Consider the following 13,513-nt stretch of genomic DNA (forward strand, 5'->3'; position numbering starts at 1 on the left):
TTTCATAATAAGCTATTAGTTACAGGAAGCATGGGAGGATCTTCTGGTAGAAGGCATCGTTCTTATGTGCAAAAATAATGTTATGTTCTTTGTTAAATGTACTTGACAAATTATTTGTTAGTGGACTTAAACAATGAAGGATGTGTTAGGAGAGGAAGTTCAAGTACAATGACCACACAGAAGCAAAGGAGCCAACCTCCAGCTTTGCCTTAGGTACCCCTCAGTTTCAACACCCCTCCTCCTCCTCAGAAGCCTCCACTCAACCCAAGCACCTCTATCGGCTTATTTCACAGTCACTCATCTCCTGTTCATCCAGGTTGCTTTGATTAACATTTTGCTTCATATTATATGAGATTGCACAGTTAGAAAGAGACTCCATTAAATCATCACTTATGCTCTTCAGAAATATAAAGCAGCTATCTGAAACATATTGTGGAAAAGTATCGCCCCCAGAGGTTTTGTGTAATGCAATAAAAATTTAACTACTAGTAATAGACCAATGTAGTATAGTGCTTAAGAATTATTCTTCAATCCTTTGAAATGAAATAAAAAACTTGCTCAGATTTTTTTCCATGGAAGATAAACTGTCATATCTTTTCAGTAAATTTTGCTGGTCTCTAATGCACTCTTGATGCCACAAAAAGCACTGCACATACTGTACTCTGTGCTACAGCCTTGCATTTTGTGAGCTACTGTTTTCTTGTTATAGGAATTCAGATTTGACAATGGCTTGGACCTCTTGCTTTGTATAACACATACTACACTATCTTCAGATTTCAGGTTTTGTCAGAGGATCCTAGAGTCTACAGGGCTCTGTTACACCACCATATCCTCTTCTGATACATATTCATTTTACAGAAAGGAAAACAGGAAAGTTCTGCAGCCTTAAGAGCCTCTTTGAGTGCCCTTGTCTTTGCAGTACAGTTATAACCATCTCTAGGTCTGACTTAGCTCTAGTTGAATTTAACAGCTGGTTTTAAGTGCCTCTTGGGAGCAGGTGAACACTTCTTCCATCAAACCATCAGTCAGATACTTGGATTCCCTCAGTAAAAACAACATAGTCTGGTACTAATGCAGACACTTTCATAAAAATAAATTAGTAAAATTACAAGTGCATTTGGGGTTTAAATGCTTTCCTGACCTCCTGCAGAGTTCCTTCTGGATAAAAGATACAGATAAGATTATATTCCAACAAACTCAACCTCCCCTGATACTGTAAAGTTCTTTAGCAGTATAGGGTAGGGTATGCAATGGGGTGCTAAGGAAATGATACATTTATATCATCAGGTGCTGGAATATCCCATGGGAACCGTGACTAAAAATGAGGCTGATGATTCAATCAACAATTTCAAAACTTCATCAGTGTTTTCTTTCTAGTCTCAGATCACCTGTGTATCCTGTGGTCATTTCTATGACACACATCACAGCACTAGTTGCCAGAAGTAACAGAATAAATTATTCTCCCAACAATGTCTACATGAACAATAATGCATGACCAACACTTGAGACCCATTGAAGTTTAATGAGACCCATTGAAATGAATTTAAGCTTTTTCCACTGTCTGAATGCAAGACAAAGACCAGTATGGTGATGAACATCACAGTGCTGACGAGGTGCTTGGTTGTTACCAGCCAAACCTGCTTATCTCTGCTGGCTCCTTCCTCTTGCAGCGCAGGACACACAGCCTTGTCAGCTCCCACTATTCTCTTCCCCAGAAGAGTTTAGAGCTGCAGTGACATAGCAAACACATCCTGCTGGCGGGTTCAGCCTCAGTTCAAGTTTCTAGCCCACATGACCACAGAAGGAAAGAGTTCCTTAGATTGGACAAAGGAACAAACAAAGCATTCTGGTTAGTCAATATTTGTAAGTCACCGTGGGTTGACAGGGACTTCATTCTGGCAGCAGCAAGCTCCAGCAGCTACTGTCAAACATGACTGTTCAGAAGCTGGACTGTTACTACAACCTCTTTGCATCTCCTCACTGGATGTCATACCTCCAGGGTCAGATGCAGTCCAACCCTTTTTCTTACAGCTTAGAAGGAGAAAAAAAAGTTCTCAAACTATGCTCTCCAACTCACAAAAGACAGAACAATTTTATTGGCAATTAAATTTAATTTCTTAAGAGTAAGTTGTGTATATGTTTCAGGCAAAGTACCAATGTTAGCAACACTGGAAGAGTTTGGAGGTGGGGAGAGAAGAATAGAAAGTTTTTTTTACCCATTTAAACCACATTCTTGCTGCAAATAAGGGCTATCCACATTTTAGAGCCCCTCTAAGCTGCCTGGGAAACTATCCACTATATAAAGACAAATTGCTGCTTTCTTCTCACACCTGTAAAAAGAGATTAGCAGTATAGCAAAACAAAGAAACTTTCAGATATCTTGAGAGGAAAATGTTGCATGAGTATTACTTTGAATGTAAACAAGAAAGTGAGTGAAAGCCAGGTGAACAGAAAAGCAAAAACATGTTTTAAAAATTTAAAAGCTTGTAAACTCAATGCAAAAAAAAAAAAAAGTTACTGACAAATTAAGACTGAAAAAGTTCAGGTAACAATTATTGTGATCAGGAATTGCTATTGTTCCTGATATTATCTGTGTTAGTACCAGACGAGATTTGCTGTGTTTATTTCTTAACATATGACTGCGGCAGTTTGAGCCTTTGCTCTGCAGCTGTCCCGGATAGTGTCTCCTGCAGGCTGCCTTTGTTTTAGGTACTGGGTACACAGCACAAAGTCAAAGCAAGCTCTGAGCTTTCAGACTAACCCAGCCTGGTATAGCTAACACAGCTGCATTTGCCTATGAGCTGCTTAACTGGTTATGCAGGCTTTACACTGGCTCACAATAAAACCCTCGTGTTTAAAGGGTAAATATGTTTCATTTTTACAACATACATATTATTTACATGTTCTACAACACCAAAAAAAACCAACCTGGGGAATTTCTAACACACTGTCTTAAATGTAATTCTTTAAGATACTGACAGAAATACCAGCTTTGTAAACTTTTAGGCAGCAGCAGTTATATGTGTTTTTATCAAAGTTCAAGAAAATAACTCCTTATAACTGGTACACTACAACAAAATAAGTTTTGTGTTGAACTTAGATAAGCAGTAGCTTAAATAGTTTTGATTTTTGCTTTTCATCCTAAAGGTCCCACCACATATCTAGTGAGAGATGCTCACAAAAAATAAGCCTAAAACATTGTTGCTGTCTGTAGACTTTGTAACTCGCATTAAAAGGGTTTTCAAAGCAGTGACCTACTTAAATGTTTTGTGTCTTGAATTTTAATCTTTTTTTTCTGCAACAAAGGAACCTGCTGATTAAAACTAAACTTGCTTTCTTTCAACATCTTCCATTCCTATTAGTGAAGTTTGGTTTGATTAAGCAGTTTTACCTTGCATTCATTATTCATCCACTGATTTTTCAGGCCCGGAAAAAGAAATTGCCTGTCGGTTTAGAGTGATAGCCTTCCAAAGCAGAATTTTGCTGCCTAATTTTAGGCCACATTAAGGCATATTCCATCCAGGAATTTGGATAGTAGGAGATTTTCTGGGAAGTGACAGCAGGCCTTCCTTGTCCAACTCACTGAATTAAAACTGACAGCATCACTACATAAATCCACCAGAATGCAAGTTTGGTCAGAGCTGAGGTCACACAACTGTAGTTTGCAATCTCCTCAGCTGAACAGTATCTGTTGTAATGGAGCTGCTGATGATTTAATTCAAATAAAAGGCCTTTGTTCCTTTCTTCCCTTGCTTTGTCCACACTGACACCACTGTCCAGAAAAGCTCTAGAAGCAGCCCACAGAAGCCAAGAGATACAGTATGACAGAAAGCAGCATCACTCCAATCACACATTTTTGTTGTCCATGACATACTTTTCTTTAAATCCAATTCTCAGCTCCGTAACCTGGTCTCACCCATCTGGTCTGTTCTCTACCTTCTATCCAGCATTTCTAGCCTCACTGCTTATCTCTCTCTCTTGCAGTTTACTGAAGATTAAGCCAAGTTAACAATAGCACCCCAAATTGTGGGGCAGATTAGAGACTCAGAAGGGCTCAAAGCCAGGGAGCTATAAAACCAAAGAGCCATTCCATGAGCAGAATTATTCACACTGAAGTAACTCCAAGTCCCGGAGTCTGTGCTTCTTCCCCACAACTGTCATGCACATGTGGTTAATAAATTAACCACGCGTACCGACCAAAGTCAATACTGCATAGATCACTGCTTTACAAGAGCAACAGTGACTGAATCCCTGGAGACACAGATTGTGTTTTTGTCTGAAAAGGAACAGTGTGGAACAATGACAAACAGTGACAGCTTATTGTGGAAGCACAGAAGTGCTTTTCCAGGCACGAGGGCACTGGGAGGAAGGCACAGCTTTGGGAATGACAAGTTCCTAACATCAGCATTCTTGTGTGGTGGGGCTTTCAGCATTGGCACTGCTGTGGGCAGCTTCCAGTATCATGTTCAAGCATGGAAAATTCTCAATACTGCCTTCCTTGTTGGAGGACAGACAGATGTTACTTTGATTTCTCATGTGCCCTGTGTTGTATGAGACAGCATGATGTAACACACTGTGGGTCTAGCAAAGTGTACAAAAGCTTTCATTTCCAGGTAAGAAAATGTAAAGATCCTAATTTCTTTCTTAAAACATTTGATTAAATTATTTGAATGGCAGATCTCATTTTTTCCCATAGCAATAATTACACTTTCTCACCCCACCTGCTTTTCCACAATAATTTTCTTCATATTCTTAGAGCAGATATAAAAACAGATGCAACAGTGGAAGCCTTACTGCAATTACATCACAAAATTTCCAAAGAGTGTTCCAAAGTAATTTTTTTTCCATGAACGTGCTATATTCATGTTAAAAGAGTGAAAATGTTAATAAAACTTACCTAAAACTTTTCCCCCCCACCTCCCCTCCAATAACTGTCAGAGAGGTCTAGGTCAGTCTGGCATACAAGGAATGCTTTTACACCACAGATACCAATGGCTTGGATTCACTCACACCAGTATTGTAAAATTCTACCATCTTCTACAAAATTACTTTATTAACAAGAACATACTTCACAAGTAGCTTCTATACAGAGGTAGTTCACCACAAAGTAAATGGGTGACCCATCTGGCAGCTTAACTCATGAAATAAAATAGTGCTTTCCGTGTAAAATATGAAGTAAAAGCATTTTTAAAGCCACATGACTAAACAACTCTCTGCAAAGTGGACAGACAGACCTACATAGAACTCAGAACATTCATTTGCTACAGAGAAGCAGTGGAATACAGCAGTAACAAGCCCAAACCAGAACATGAAACATTCCCCATGTAAATGTTTATTTTAGGAGGTAAGGAAGGCTAAGCTTTATTTGTATGCTAAACACTATCAAAAGTACTAGCCACATTAAGTGAACTGATACAAGGTTTTGAATAACTGGCTTGTGAAGGCTTTGACATCTGCAGAGGGAATGCATAATCTGTGGGTTGCTCTGGTAATTTACCTGCCAATTACCCTCTTCTGTAGGGGATTTTGGCTTTTAGGGCTGCAGTTTGGGCAAACACACAAAGCTTAAAATGAAACAGGGATAAAGGAGGCATTAACTACCAAATTAGTGAACTGCTGCACGTGAACCTATACTTGTCAGAAGGAAAGGAAGAAAAGCTTGAAGCACTGCACATAATAAGTTCTTTTACTGAGCAACTCTGAACTGGGGAGACTGGAGATCAAGACATTGGCCACTGTCACTCCTGCAGCTACTCAATACTCTCACATAGCTTAGGGATTTGTTTTTTCTTACCATCGAGGAAGGTTAACATGATGAAAGTTCTACTGAAGGCACTGCATCTTCAGTAAACAAAGTAATAACCTGCTTCTCACTAGGGCTACAAACTACACCTGAAAAAAGAAGAGTGTTAAAAACCACTTAGATTACTAAGAATATTTACCCAAAGTTGAAAATTGGATTAAAATAATAAGACAGAAGAAAACCAACGTCAGCAAAACCAGTATAATGTAGTCTGGGGTGACATGGCAGTGTAAGAGACTGTATGGAAACTTCAGTTCTCTGCCCAAACCCAAAGGGCCAGATTTGCTACTAGCGGTACACTTGAAAGCATTGATGCAAACCACGGGCGTGGCTTGCATTAAGACCTCAGTTCGACCGAGACTGGGTCCCCAGCTTTCCACTGCTGCAGCTTGCGCTTAACAGAGAGCGCCAGGCTCGGAGAGCCGACACCTTCCCTTCCCGGCCTGAGTGAGAGAATGCAGCGCTCACAGGCAGCCCCAGGCTCTTCCAGGCCCCTCTAGCCGGGGAGAGGGGAGCAGGAGCTCTCTCTGCCAGGCATCGCTACAAACCACACACTCTCCTTCCGCGGGGGAACCCGCACCGCAGCCCCTACCCCGCGGCGGGACGGGCCGGGCCGCTTGGGGGAACCCCCAGGGGCTCGCCTGGACACCGAACCCAAATTTCAGCCCAGTTTTACAGCCAGCCGCTCCTGCCCGCCAGACCCCCGCCTCACAGAGGGAAGGACGGGGGCAGAGGGCAGCGCTGGTGCCCCGGCCGCCCCGAGCCGGGCAGGCCGAGCTGAGGGGCAGAGCTGAGGGAGCCGCCGCCAGCCCCGCTCCCTTTGTATTTTTGAACCACGCTGCAGCCCCCCGCGCTCCGCCCAATCAGATCGGTCGCAGCCCCCCACGGCCAATGGCAGCGGCCCCCGCGGTTTTTTAAACCGTCCCTCTCCCCCAATCGCCGCCCAGCGCCCTCCGCCCAGCCCCGCCCCCCCGCTCTCCTCGCCCCAACCGGTTCCAACGGGTATAAGCGCCAACGACCCCCTCGCGCTCGACCTAGCCCGGGAGTAGCTCGGCCGCTGACGTCAGAGCGGCAGGCAGCCAATCCCATCCAGTCTCCGCGCCAAGGGGCGGAGCTTCGGGCAGTTTGAACGTGCGCGGCAGCCAATGGGCTGTGGCGGGGGGCGGGCTCTCGGGCGCCGCGGGTCGGGTTGCTGTGGCGGGCAGTGCCGCGGAAAACAAGAGGCGGTAAGAGCGCGGCCGGGCACCATTCGGCAGCAGCACCCGAGGGAGCAGCGCCCGCGCCGCCCGCTCCGCCCAGCCAGGCAAGGCCCGGTCCGCAGGGCGGCAGCGCTCCGGTGGGACCAAGGGAGCGCGGGGGGGGGAGCGGACACCAGCGGCGGTCCCGGGTGCAGAGACAGAGAGGGGCTTCCGCGCCTGGCGGGCGGCACGCCCGGGGCTGAGGGGAGGATTCCTGGCGGGCGGTGGCGGCTCCGGCCCCGGCGGGGCGGGCTGGGGCGCGGACGGCGGGGCCGGGCGGGCTGCCCGCCGCAGCCGCCGCGGGGGGCGGGGAGAGGCGGCCGGCGGGGAAGGGGCCGCGGGCCCGCGGGGGGCGCGGGCAGAGGGGCCGCGGCGGGGGCGGGGCCGGGCGCGCTGGGGCGGGAAGGCGGCGGCGGGCGGGAGGCGGGAGCGGCCTGAGGGGCGGCCCCGCCTCACGCCGCCTCCCCACACGCCGCCGCCCGCAGGGACCCGCGCCGACCTCGCCATGGGCAAAGGCGACCCCAATAAGCCGCGGGGCAAGATGTCCTCGTACGCCTACTTCGTGCAGACGTGCCGCGAGGAGCACAAGAAGAAGCACCCGGACTCGTCCGTCAACTTCGCAGAGTTCTCGCGGAAGTGCTCGGAGCGGTGGAAGGTGAGCGGGGCCGAGCCGAGCCGTGCTGAGCCCTTGGCGGGCCAGCCCCCGCCCCTGCTGCGGGCTGCTGGGAAAAGATCCCTGGGAGCAGCTGCTGCTTAGGCGTTAGTGGGTCAGTAGCTGCTTTATCTCATCCAGCCTCTTCTTTCCCCTCCGTGTGCCCACAGACAATGTCAAGCAAGGAAAAAGGAAAGTTTGAAGAAATGGCTAAAGGAGACAAAGCTCGCTATGACAGGGAGATGAAAAACTATGTTCCTCCCAAAGGCGAGAAGAAGGGAAAGAAAAAGGACCCCAATGCTCCTAAAAGACCACCGTGAGTGTTTCTATGACTCCCTTCCCCCACAGAAAAAAGTATTCCAATAGCTTGATACTTAACTTTATTCACTGTCTCTCGATGTAGATCTGCGTTCTTCCTTTTCTGTTCTGAGCACCGTCCGAAAATCAAAAACGACCATCCTGGCTTGTCCATTGGAGATACAGCAAAGAAATTAGGTGAAATGTGGTCTGAGCAGTCGGCCAAAGATAAACTGCCATATGAACAGAAGGCTGCAAAGCTAAAGGAGAAGTATGAAAAGGTACAGTAAAAGTAATACAACAAATTTAAAGTTGTGGAGCTCACTGTAAATATATGACTTGTGTCTTGCACCCACACCATAAGGGGCTTATAACCCTTAATGCTTTCTGTCAGCCTTTAGAAGACACGGAAAGTTTGGCAGGGCAGGTGTCTGGAACCCTTACAGTGAGACTGGATGTGGGTTTGCATGTCTAGAGATTTTACCAGCAAGATGCCTTACTACCAGAAAACAGGTCACCTGCTTGCTAAAATAAATGTAGTCAGACTCCAAAGCACCATGGTCATAAAATTCTTAAAACTGTCTGCATTGCATGTTCTTTTGTTTAGATTTAAGCATGAAAGTCCCAAGGTGGAAATTCTGCTGTTTTGCATGCACTGTATCTGACCTGTGCAGTACAGTAGCATTGAAATACCAAAGCAGTGCAGATTTATCTGCAGTGTTCTAGTGCTAGCAACTTAAAAGCATTTTTCTTGCAGGACATTGCAGCATATCGTGCCAAGAGCAAGAGTGATGCAGGAAAGAAGGGCCCAGGTAGGCCTGCAGGATCTAAGAAGAAAGCAGAACCAGAGGAGGAGGAAGAGGAGGAGGAGGAGGAAGAGGAAGAAGATGATGAGGATGAAGAATAAATGAATGTCCTGCTGTAAAGATTTGTGCTCGGGATCCAATATTTTGCTAAGAATGTGAACTCAAGTGCAGCTCATTGTTAGCTTCAGTATAAAAATCTGTACAGAATTGTGTATAGGTCATGTGGTTCTTTGTAGGGAGACTTCAATTTATAATGTAAGCAGTAGCCAAGGGCTGCTACAGTTCGGTATGGAAAAACAAAAGTTGTTGAATGTTTCTGCTGTTTCTGCATATTTAATGGTTTTATTGAAATTCAGTGACTGATAGCCAGGTGTTTCTTTTTAGCTAAGTAAAAGGTAGCTTAATAGCTGATCTTATGTTTTGTAGTATTTTGTTGCATTGTATTACTTTTTTAACAGTTTTGTAATAAAACGTTGTACATGATTCTATTTGTGTTCATGATGTTTCCGAGAGGCTGGGCACCCCCAGAATGCTGGAATCCTCTGTGGGAACATGCAGTGTTCCTGGGCTCTTGCTGTTACTGCAGAACTGGCAAATCCCTTAGGCATTGACTCCTGGAGCTTTTGCTGCCACTTCAACTCCTTGAACTGATTTCCTCTCCCACTGCCATTCCTTAAAACTGATGCTTTCCTTACAGTAGCCTTTGCCTGTGTTACCTTGTGGTGAAAAAAAAATCTCTCAAGTACTGAAGTTCTGGATAATTACTCCTGGATTATCTTTCCCCAGGCTGCTGAAGCACAGGCCTTTGTTTTGCTTTAGGAGCTGATAACGAGTGAATGTTTGGAACTTTCTCTTCCAGAGCTCAGGGTCGCTGGCCTTGGCTGTAAGACAGATGTGGTTAGAGGCATGTCTTCCCAGATGTTGCTACTCCTTCCCTCTCCCCCTGGCTCTAGTATTACTGGCTTCTCATAAAATACACAGCTTGCAGAAGTGCATGAGAAATGTTGGAATGATTCCTGCATTTGTAAAGAACAAGTGCTCCTGATGCGTTCCTGTTCGTGGTTGTAACAGTGTCACCAGTTACGCTATTCCTTGGCTCTCACTTATTATTTTACTTCAATATATATAAAGGCTTAAATCTAGGTACCTAACAATATTTTCAACTGGGGAATTTGAGATCCTACAGCTAAACTAAATAGCTCAAGTTTAATTTGTTGAGCTAAATACCAGAAAATAACTTCTATTAGCCCTTGAAAAGCCCAGCCCTGAAATGTGTAATGTCTAAAACATTAAGTAATATGAAGGGTAAGCTTCCAAGATTTTGTTTAAAATGTGTCCCTCTTGCCCATTAGCTTATGAAGTAAGTTTGTGTCCCATCATTGTACTTTGTGTAAGATAAAAAGTGTTTTCAGGACTTTACTATGGTAAATGTCACTGAATAGGTTAAAGATAACAGCACTTTCTGAAACAAGAGGCTTGAGAAAAACAGTATATTCTTGTGAGCATGGAAATTAAGTAACTGTAAAGGCAATTCAAATCTTTTTATACTGGAGTAGGTGTTAATCTTTGAGAGCCTTAGAAGCCCAGAATTTCTTTGTCCTCCCTACCATGCCCCTGAGATATTTAAGTGCCATCAGAAGGATTAGCTGCTGTTTTACATGTTGGACCTGCCAGAGATAACTTGGCAGAGGTGAGATCAATAGCTCCATTTTTCAGGCTCAGATTTCCTGAAGCCACAGGCATAAACCAGAAGTGGGAGGCCGAACAGCACCTCCAGCGCTCAAGAACATTTTTTGCTGTAGAATTTGCAGTCCTACAGCACCTGTATTCTTAACTAAAAAAATCTATCTAGAGGCAATTCCCTGTTACAGTGTGTATCCAAGAGCATGCTGATCTTGTTACCACATCTGTTCAGACTTCCCACATCCTCTCACTTCCAACATTCTCTCCCTGGGCAGAACAGTGATGCTTCATGGAATCTTTCTGATAAGATTATTTAAATTTTTTGCAGTGGAGGGGTAAAGTCAGAGTACATTGACTAATTTGATTTTTTGAAATGTTTCGGGTTTTTTTTTAAATTGAAACAAAATATAACCCTTCAGGTGTCCTTACAACTTGCACACCAAAAACTCTGCACCAGGCTGATCTATCAACTGAGAATGTTGCTATGACTAAAGATAATGGACATTAAAAAAACCAAAAAAAGATATTTTGTCCTTTTTGCAAGAAGGATGTTCAATATAAGGCAAATGGAAAAGAGTACATGAAAATTAGTGCTTTCAAATTAAGCTTCAAAAAGTATGATGTGTCAGGTCAGGGATTTCATATAATGCCCATTTGTGAGCACTTGCTGAAAGGAATAATAAGTAATCAAAGTTTAAGGGGAATGTTCAGTAAAGATAAGGCCATAGAAGAAAAGCTAAATTAGTTTTTCACATCACTGCTCAATACGGACAAACTTAGGAAATAACTCACTGGAGGTGAACTGGGAGATCTAAAACCAAAAGTAAAAGGCATGCCCAAAATGGTTTGCAGGCACTGGGAAGAGCTCTCACATTGCACTAGACATTCAGCATAAAGATCCCACACAGTAAAGCAGACCAAAAGTCCACCAAAAATCAGTCTGAGGTGGATAAAGAGGAAGAATGAGAGAATAACAAATGTAGGAAAGCAGTTTTAGAAAGTTCAAGTTATTTCTAAACCAGAAAGCCAAAAACACCCCGCACATCAACAGGCCAGACACAGCAACATGTGGCAAAGCAAAAAAAGAGCATCAGAGCAACATGAGAAAACAGACTAACAACTTTTAAACACATCTGTCGCGTCTGATCTTAAACCAGCAACCAAGCCCCACGCAGCCACTCGCTCCCCAAACAGTGGGATGGGGGAGAGAATTGGAATGGTAAAGGTAAACTCATGCCTTGAGATAGAAGCAGCTTCATAATTGAAGTAAAATAATAATAAATGAATAAATTATACTAAAAAGGAAAATAACAAAAAGATTTAAAAATGCAGATGAAGTGATGCAAATGAAAAACAAGCAAATAATGCCCAGCCAGTTTCCAAAGAGTGTCCTTCAGCCAGCTTTCACCCCAGTTATATGCTGACTCTTATGGCATTGAATTTCTGTTTGGGCAGTGGTGGGGGTCACCTGTCCCAGCTGTGTCTCCTTGCAGCTCCTTGTGCACCCCTGGCCTCCTGGCTGCCAGGGCAGCATGAGAAGCTGAGAAGTCCTTGGCTAAGTGTAAACACTGCTCAGTGACAATGAAATCAACATTACCCTCCCCCTAAATCCAATACACAGCACTGTACCAGCTACTGGGAAGGAAATTAACTCATCCAAAGCCTGTGCATCCACAGAACCAAGAGGGCTGCCAGGCTGTCCCAGGGACAATGCATGCTCAAGATACAGTAGGAATGCCTGGAAGAAAACTTTTTAACCTTGTAGAGGGGTTTCAGGCAGTTTTCATGACAAAAATTTTTAATGGAAGAGGCATGGTGAAGCATCTGTCTCAAATCCAAGTGTAAAAGAACTTGAAACAAACTGACAGGACAGATGGTATTCATCCAAGAGTTCTGAGGAAATTCAAGTGATGAAATGGCTGAACTTTGAACCGTACTTTATATTTTTTTTCATTTAAAACTGTCTTAAGTGCTAGATGAATGGAAGGTCACAAACAAAACACTAATTTTTAGAAAACATTCAGTGGAGATGCAGAGAGCTTTTGACCAGGGTTGTCCACATGACAAGTTGGTAGGAGCCACAGTACAGCTGAGAGCTGCTGGACAAATGGCTAAATAGAACTTGTGATTTCACAAGGGGAAATCATGTTCCATAGAGCTGTAAATATTCTTTGAAGAAATCTGCAAACCTTGAGGTAAAGCAGATCAGGTAGGTTTGATCTACTTGAGCTTTTCTGGTCTACTTCTCATAAAAGAAGTAAAATCACCATGGAAGATCTTGCATGAATAACAAGAGCTAACAGTGAAGATGTGCAAGGCCAGCCTGCAGCCTGAAGTGACAGAGCAGTAAAACCAGCACGTGAAATTGTATTACATGTTAATATGTGCTCCCCTATCACATGGGAAGGGGGAAAAGCAGGCCTAACATTCAAGTTTTGGGTAATATGGGGTAATATTACATTAGTCTGGAGGAGATGCTGGAGCTGTAACAGATAACTCTGTGAAGATATAAAGAATGTTTGCTAGAAAAGCAAACAGCATGTTAGGCATTATCAGCTAAAAGAGTTACAAACAAAACAGCTAAAAGAGTTACAAACATATTCAGTATTGCCTTATCATTTCCCTAGAGGAATTGAAGGTTTCCTTTTTCTTAGGTCATAGAAGAACAAAGCCTATTTACAAAGCTGGTCTTATTTTTCCAAAGCTAAACCTATGGTCTGGAAAATTACAAATATGCATATGTGTGTGTGTGTCCTGATTAGAACAGCTACAGACCTGGTAACTGCATAGATTCAGTATATATAGGCTTTAAAACTCCTAGAACACTAATTAAGTTGCAAATGATTGTGGAGAGAAAATCAGAAAAAGAATGAAATAGGAGTTTTACCTTTGATTAGCCAATGATGTGTTGAACTTTTTCATAACAGTTTATCATAGGCATCTGGTCTATAACACTGGTATACATAATCTAGTATATATTGTTCAGTCATGGATTATTTGCTGTGCTAGTGATGGTTGCTGATCCCACTTCACT

At 43.8% G+C, this 13,513-nt stretch overlaps 1 protein-coding gene across 2 annotated transcripts; it reads left to right on the plus strand.

Annotated features, from left to right (window-relative positions):
• Positions 1-6,881: 6,881 nt before the first annotated feature.
• Positions 6,882-9,279, plus strand: HMGB2 (high mobility group box 2). 2 transcript variants are annotated; one of them, XM_058803715.1, is made up of 5 exons: positions 6,882-7,106; positions 7,527-7,696; positions 7,864-8,009; positions 8,097-8,271; positions 8,748-9,279. In XM_058803715.1, the coding sequence occupies exons 2-5, from the start codon at positions 7,547-7,549 to the stop codon at positions 8,895-8,897; spliced, it is 621 nt and encodes a 206-aa protein (XP_058659698.1). In that variant the 5' UTR covers positions 6,882-7,106; positions 7,527-7,546; the 3' UTR covers positions 8,898-9,279. The 2 variants fall into 2 exon arrangements, with proteins under 2 accessions (XP_058659698.1, XP_058659699.1); XM_058803716.1 differs by lacking the exon at positions 6,882-7,106 and adding an exon at positions 7,109-7,116.
• The last annotated feature ends 4,234 nt before the right edge of the window (positions 9,280-13,513 follow it).

This window comes from Ammospiza caudacuta, chromosome 4 (genome assembly GCF_027887145.1).
Source record: "Ammospiza caudacuta isolate bAmmCau1 chromosome 4, bAmmCau1.pri, whole genome shotgun sequence".
Lineage (NCBI taxonomy): Eukaryota > Metazoa > Chordata > Aves > Passeriformes > Passerellidae > Ammospiza > Ammospiza caudacuta.

Coding starts and splice junctions, on each gene's coding strand:
- HMGB2 (XM_058803715.1), top strand. CDS start 7,547: ATGGGCAAAGGCGACCCCAATAAGCCGCGGGGCAAGATGTCCTCGTAC. Junction 7,697..7,863: donor AGTGCTCGGAGCGGTGGAAG/GTGAGCGGGGCC, acceptor GTGTGCCCACAG/ACAATGTCAAGCAAGGAAAA. Junction 8,272..8,747: donor TAAAGGAGAAGTATGAAAAG/GTACAGTAAAAG, acceptor TTTTTCTTGCAG/GACATTGCAGCATATCGTGC.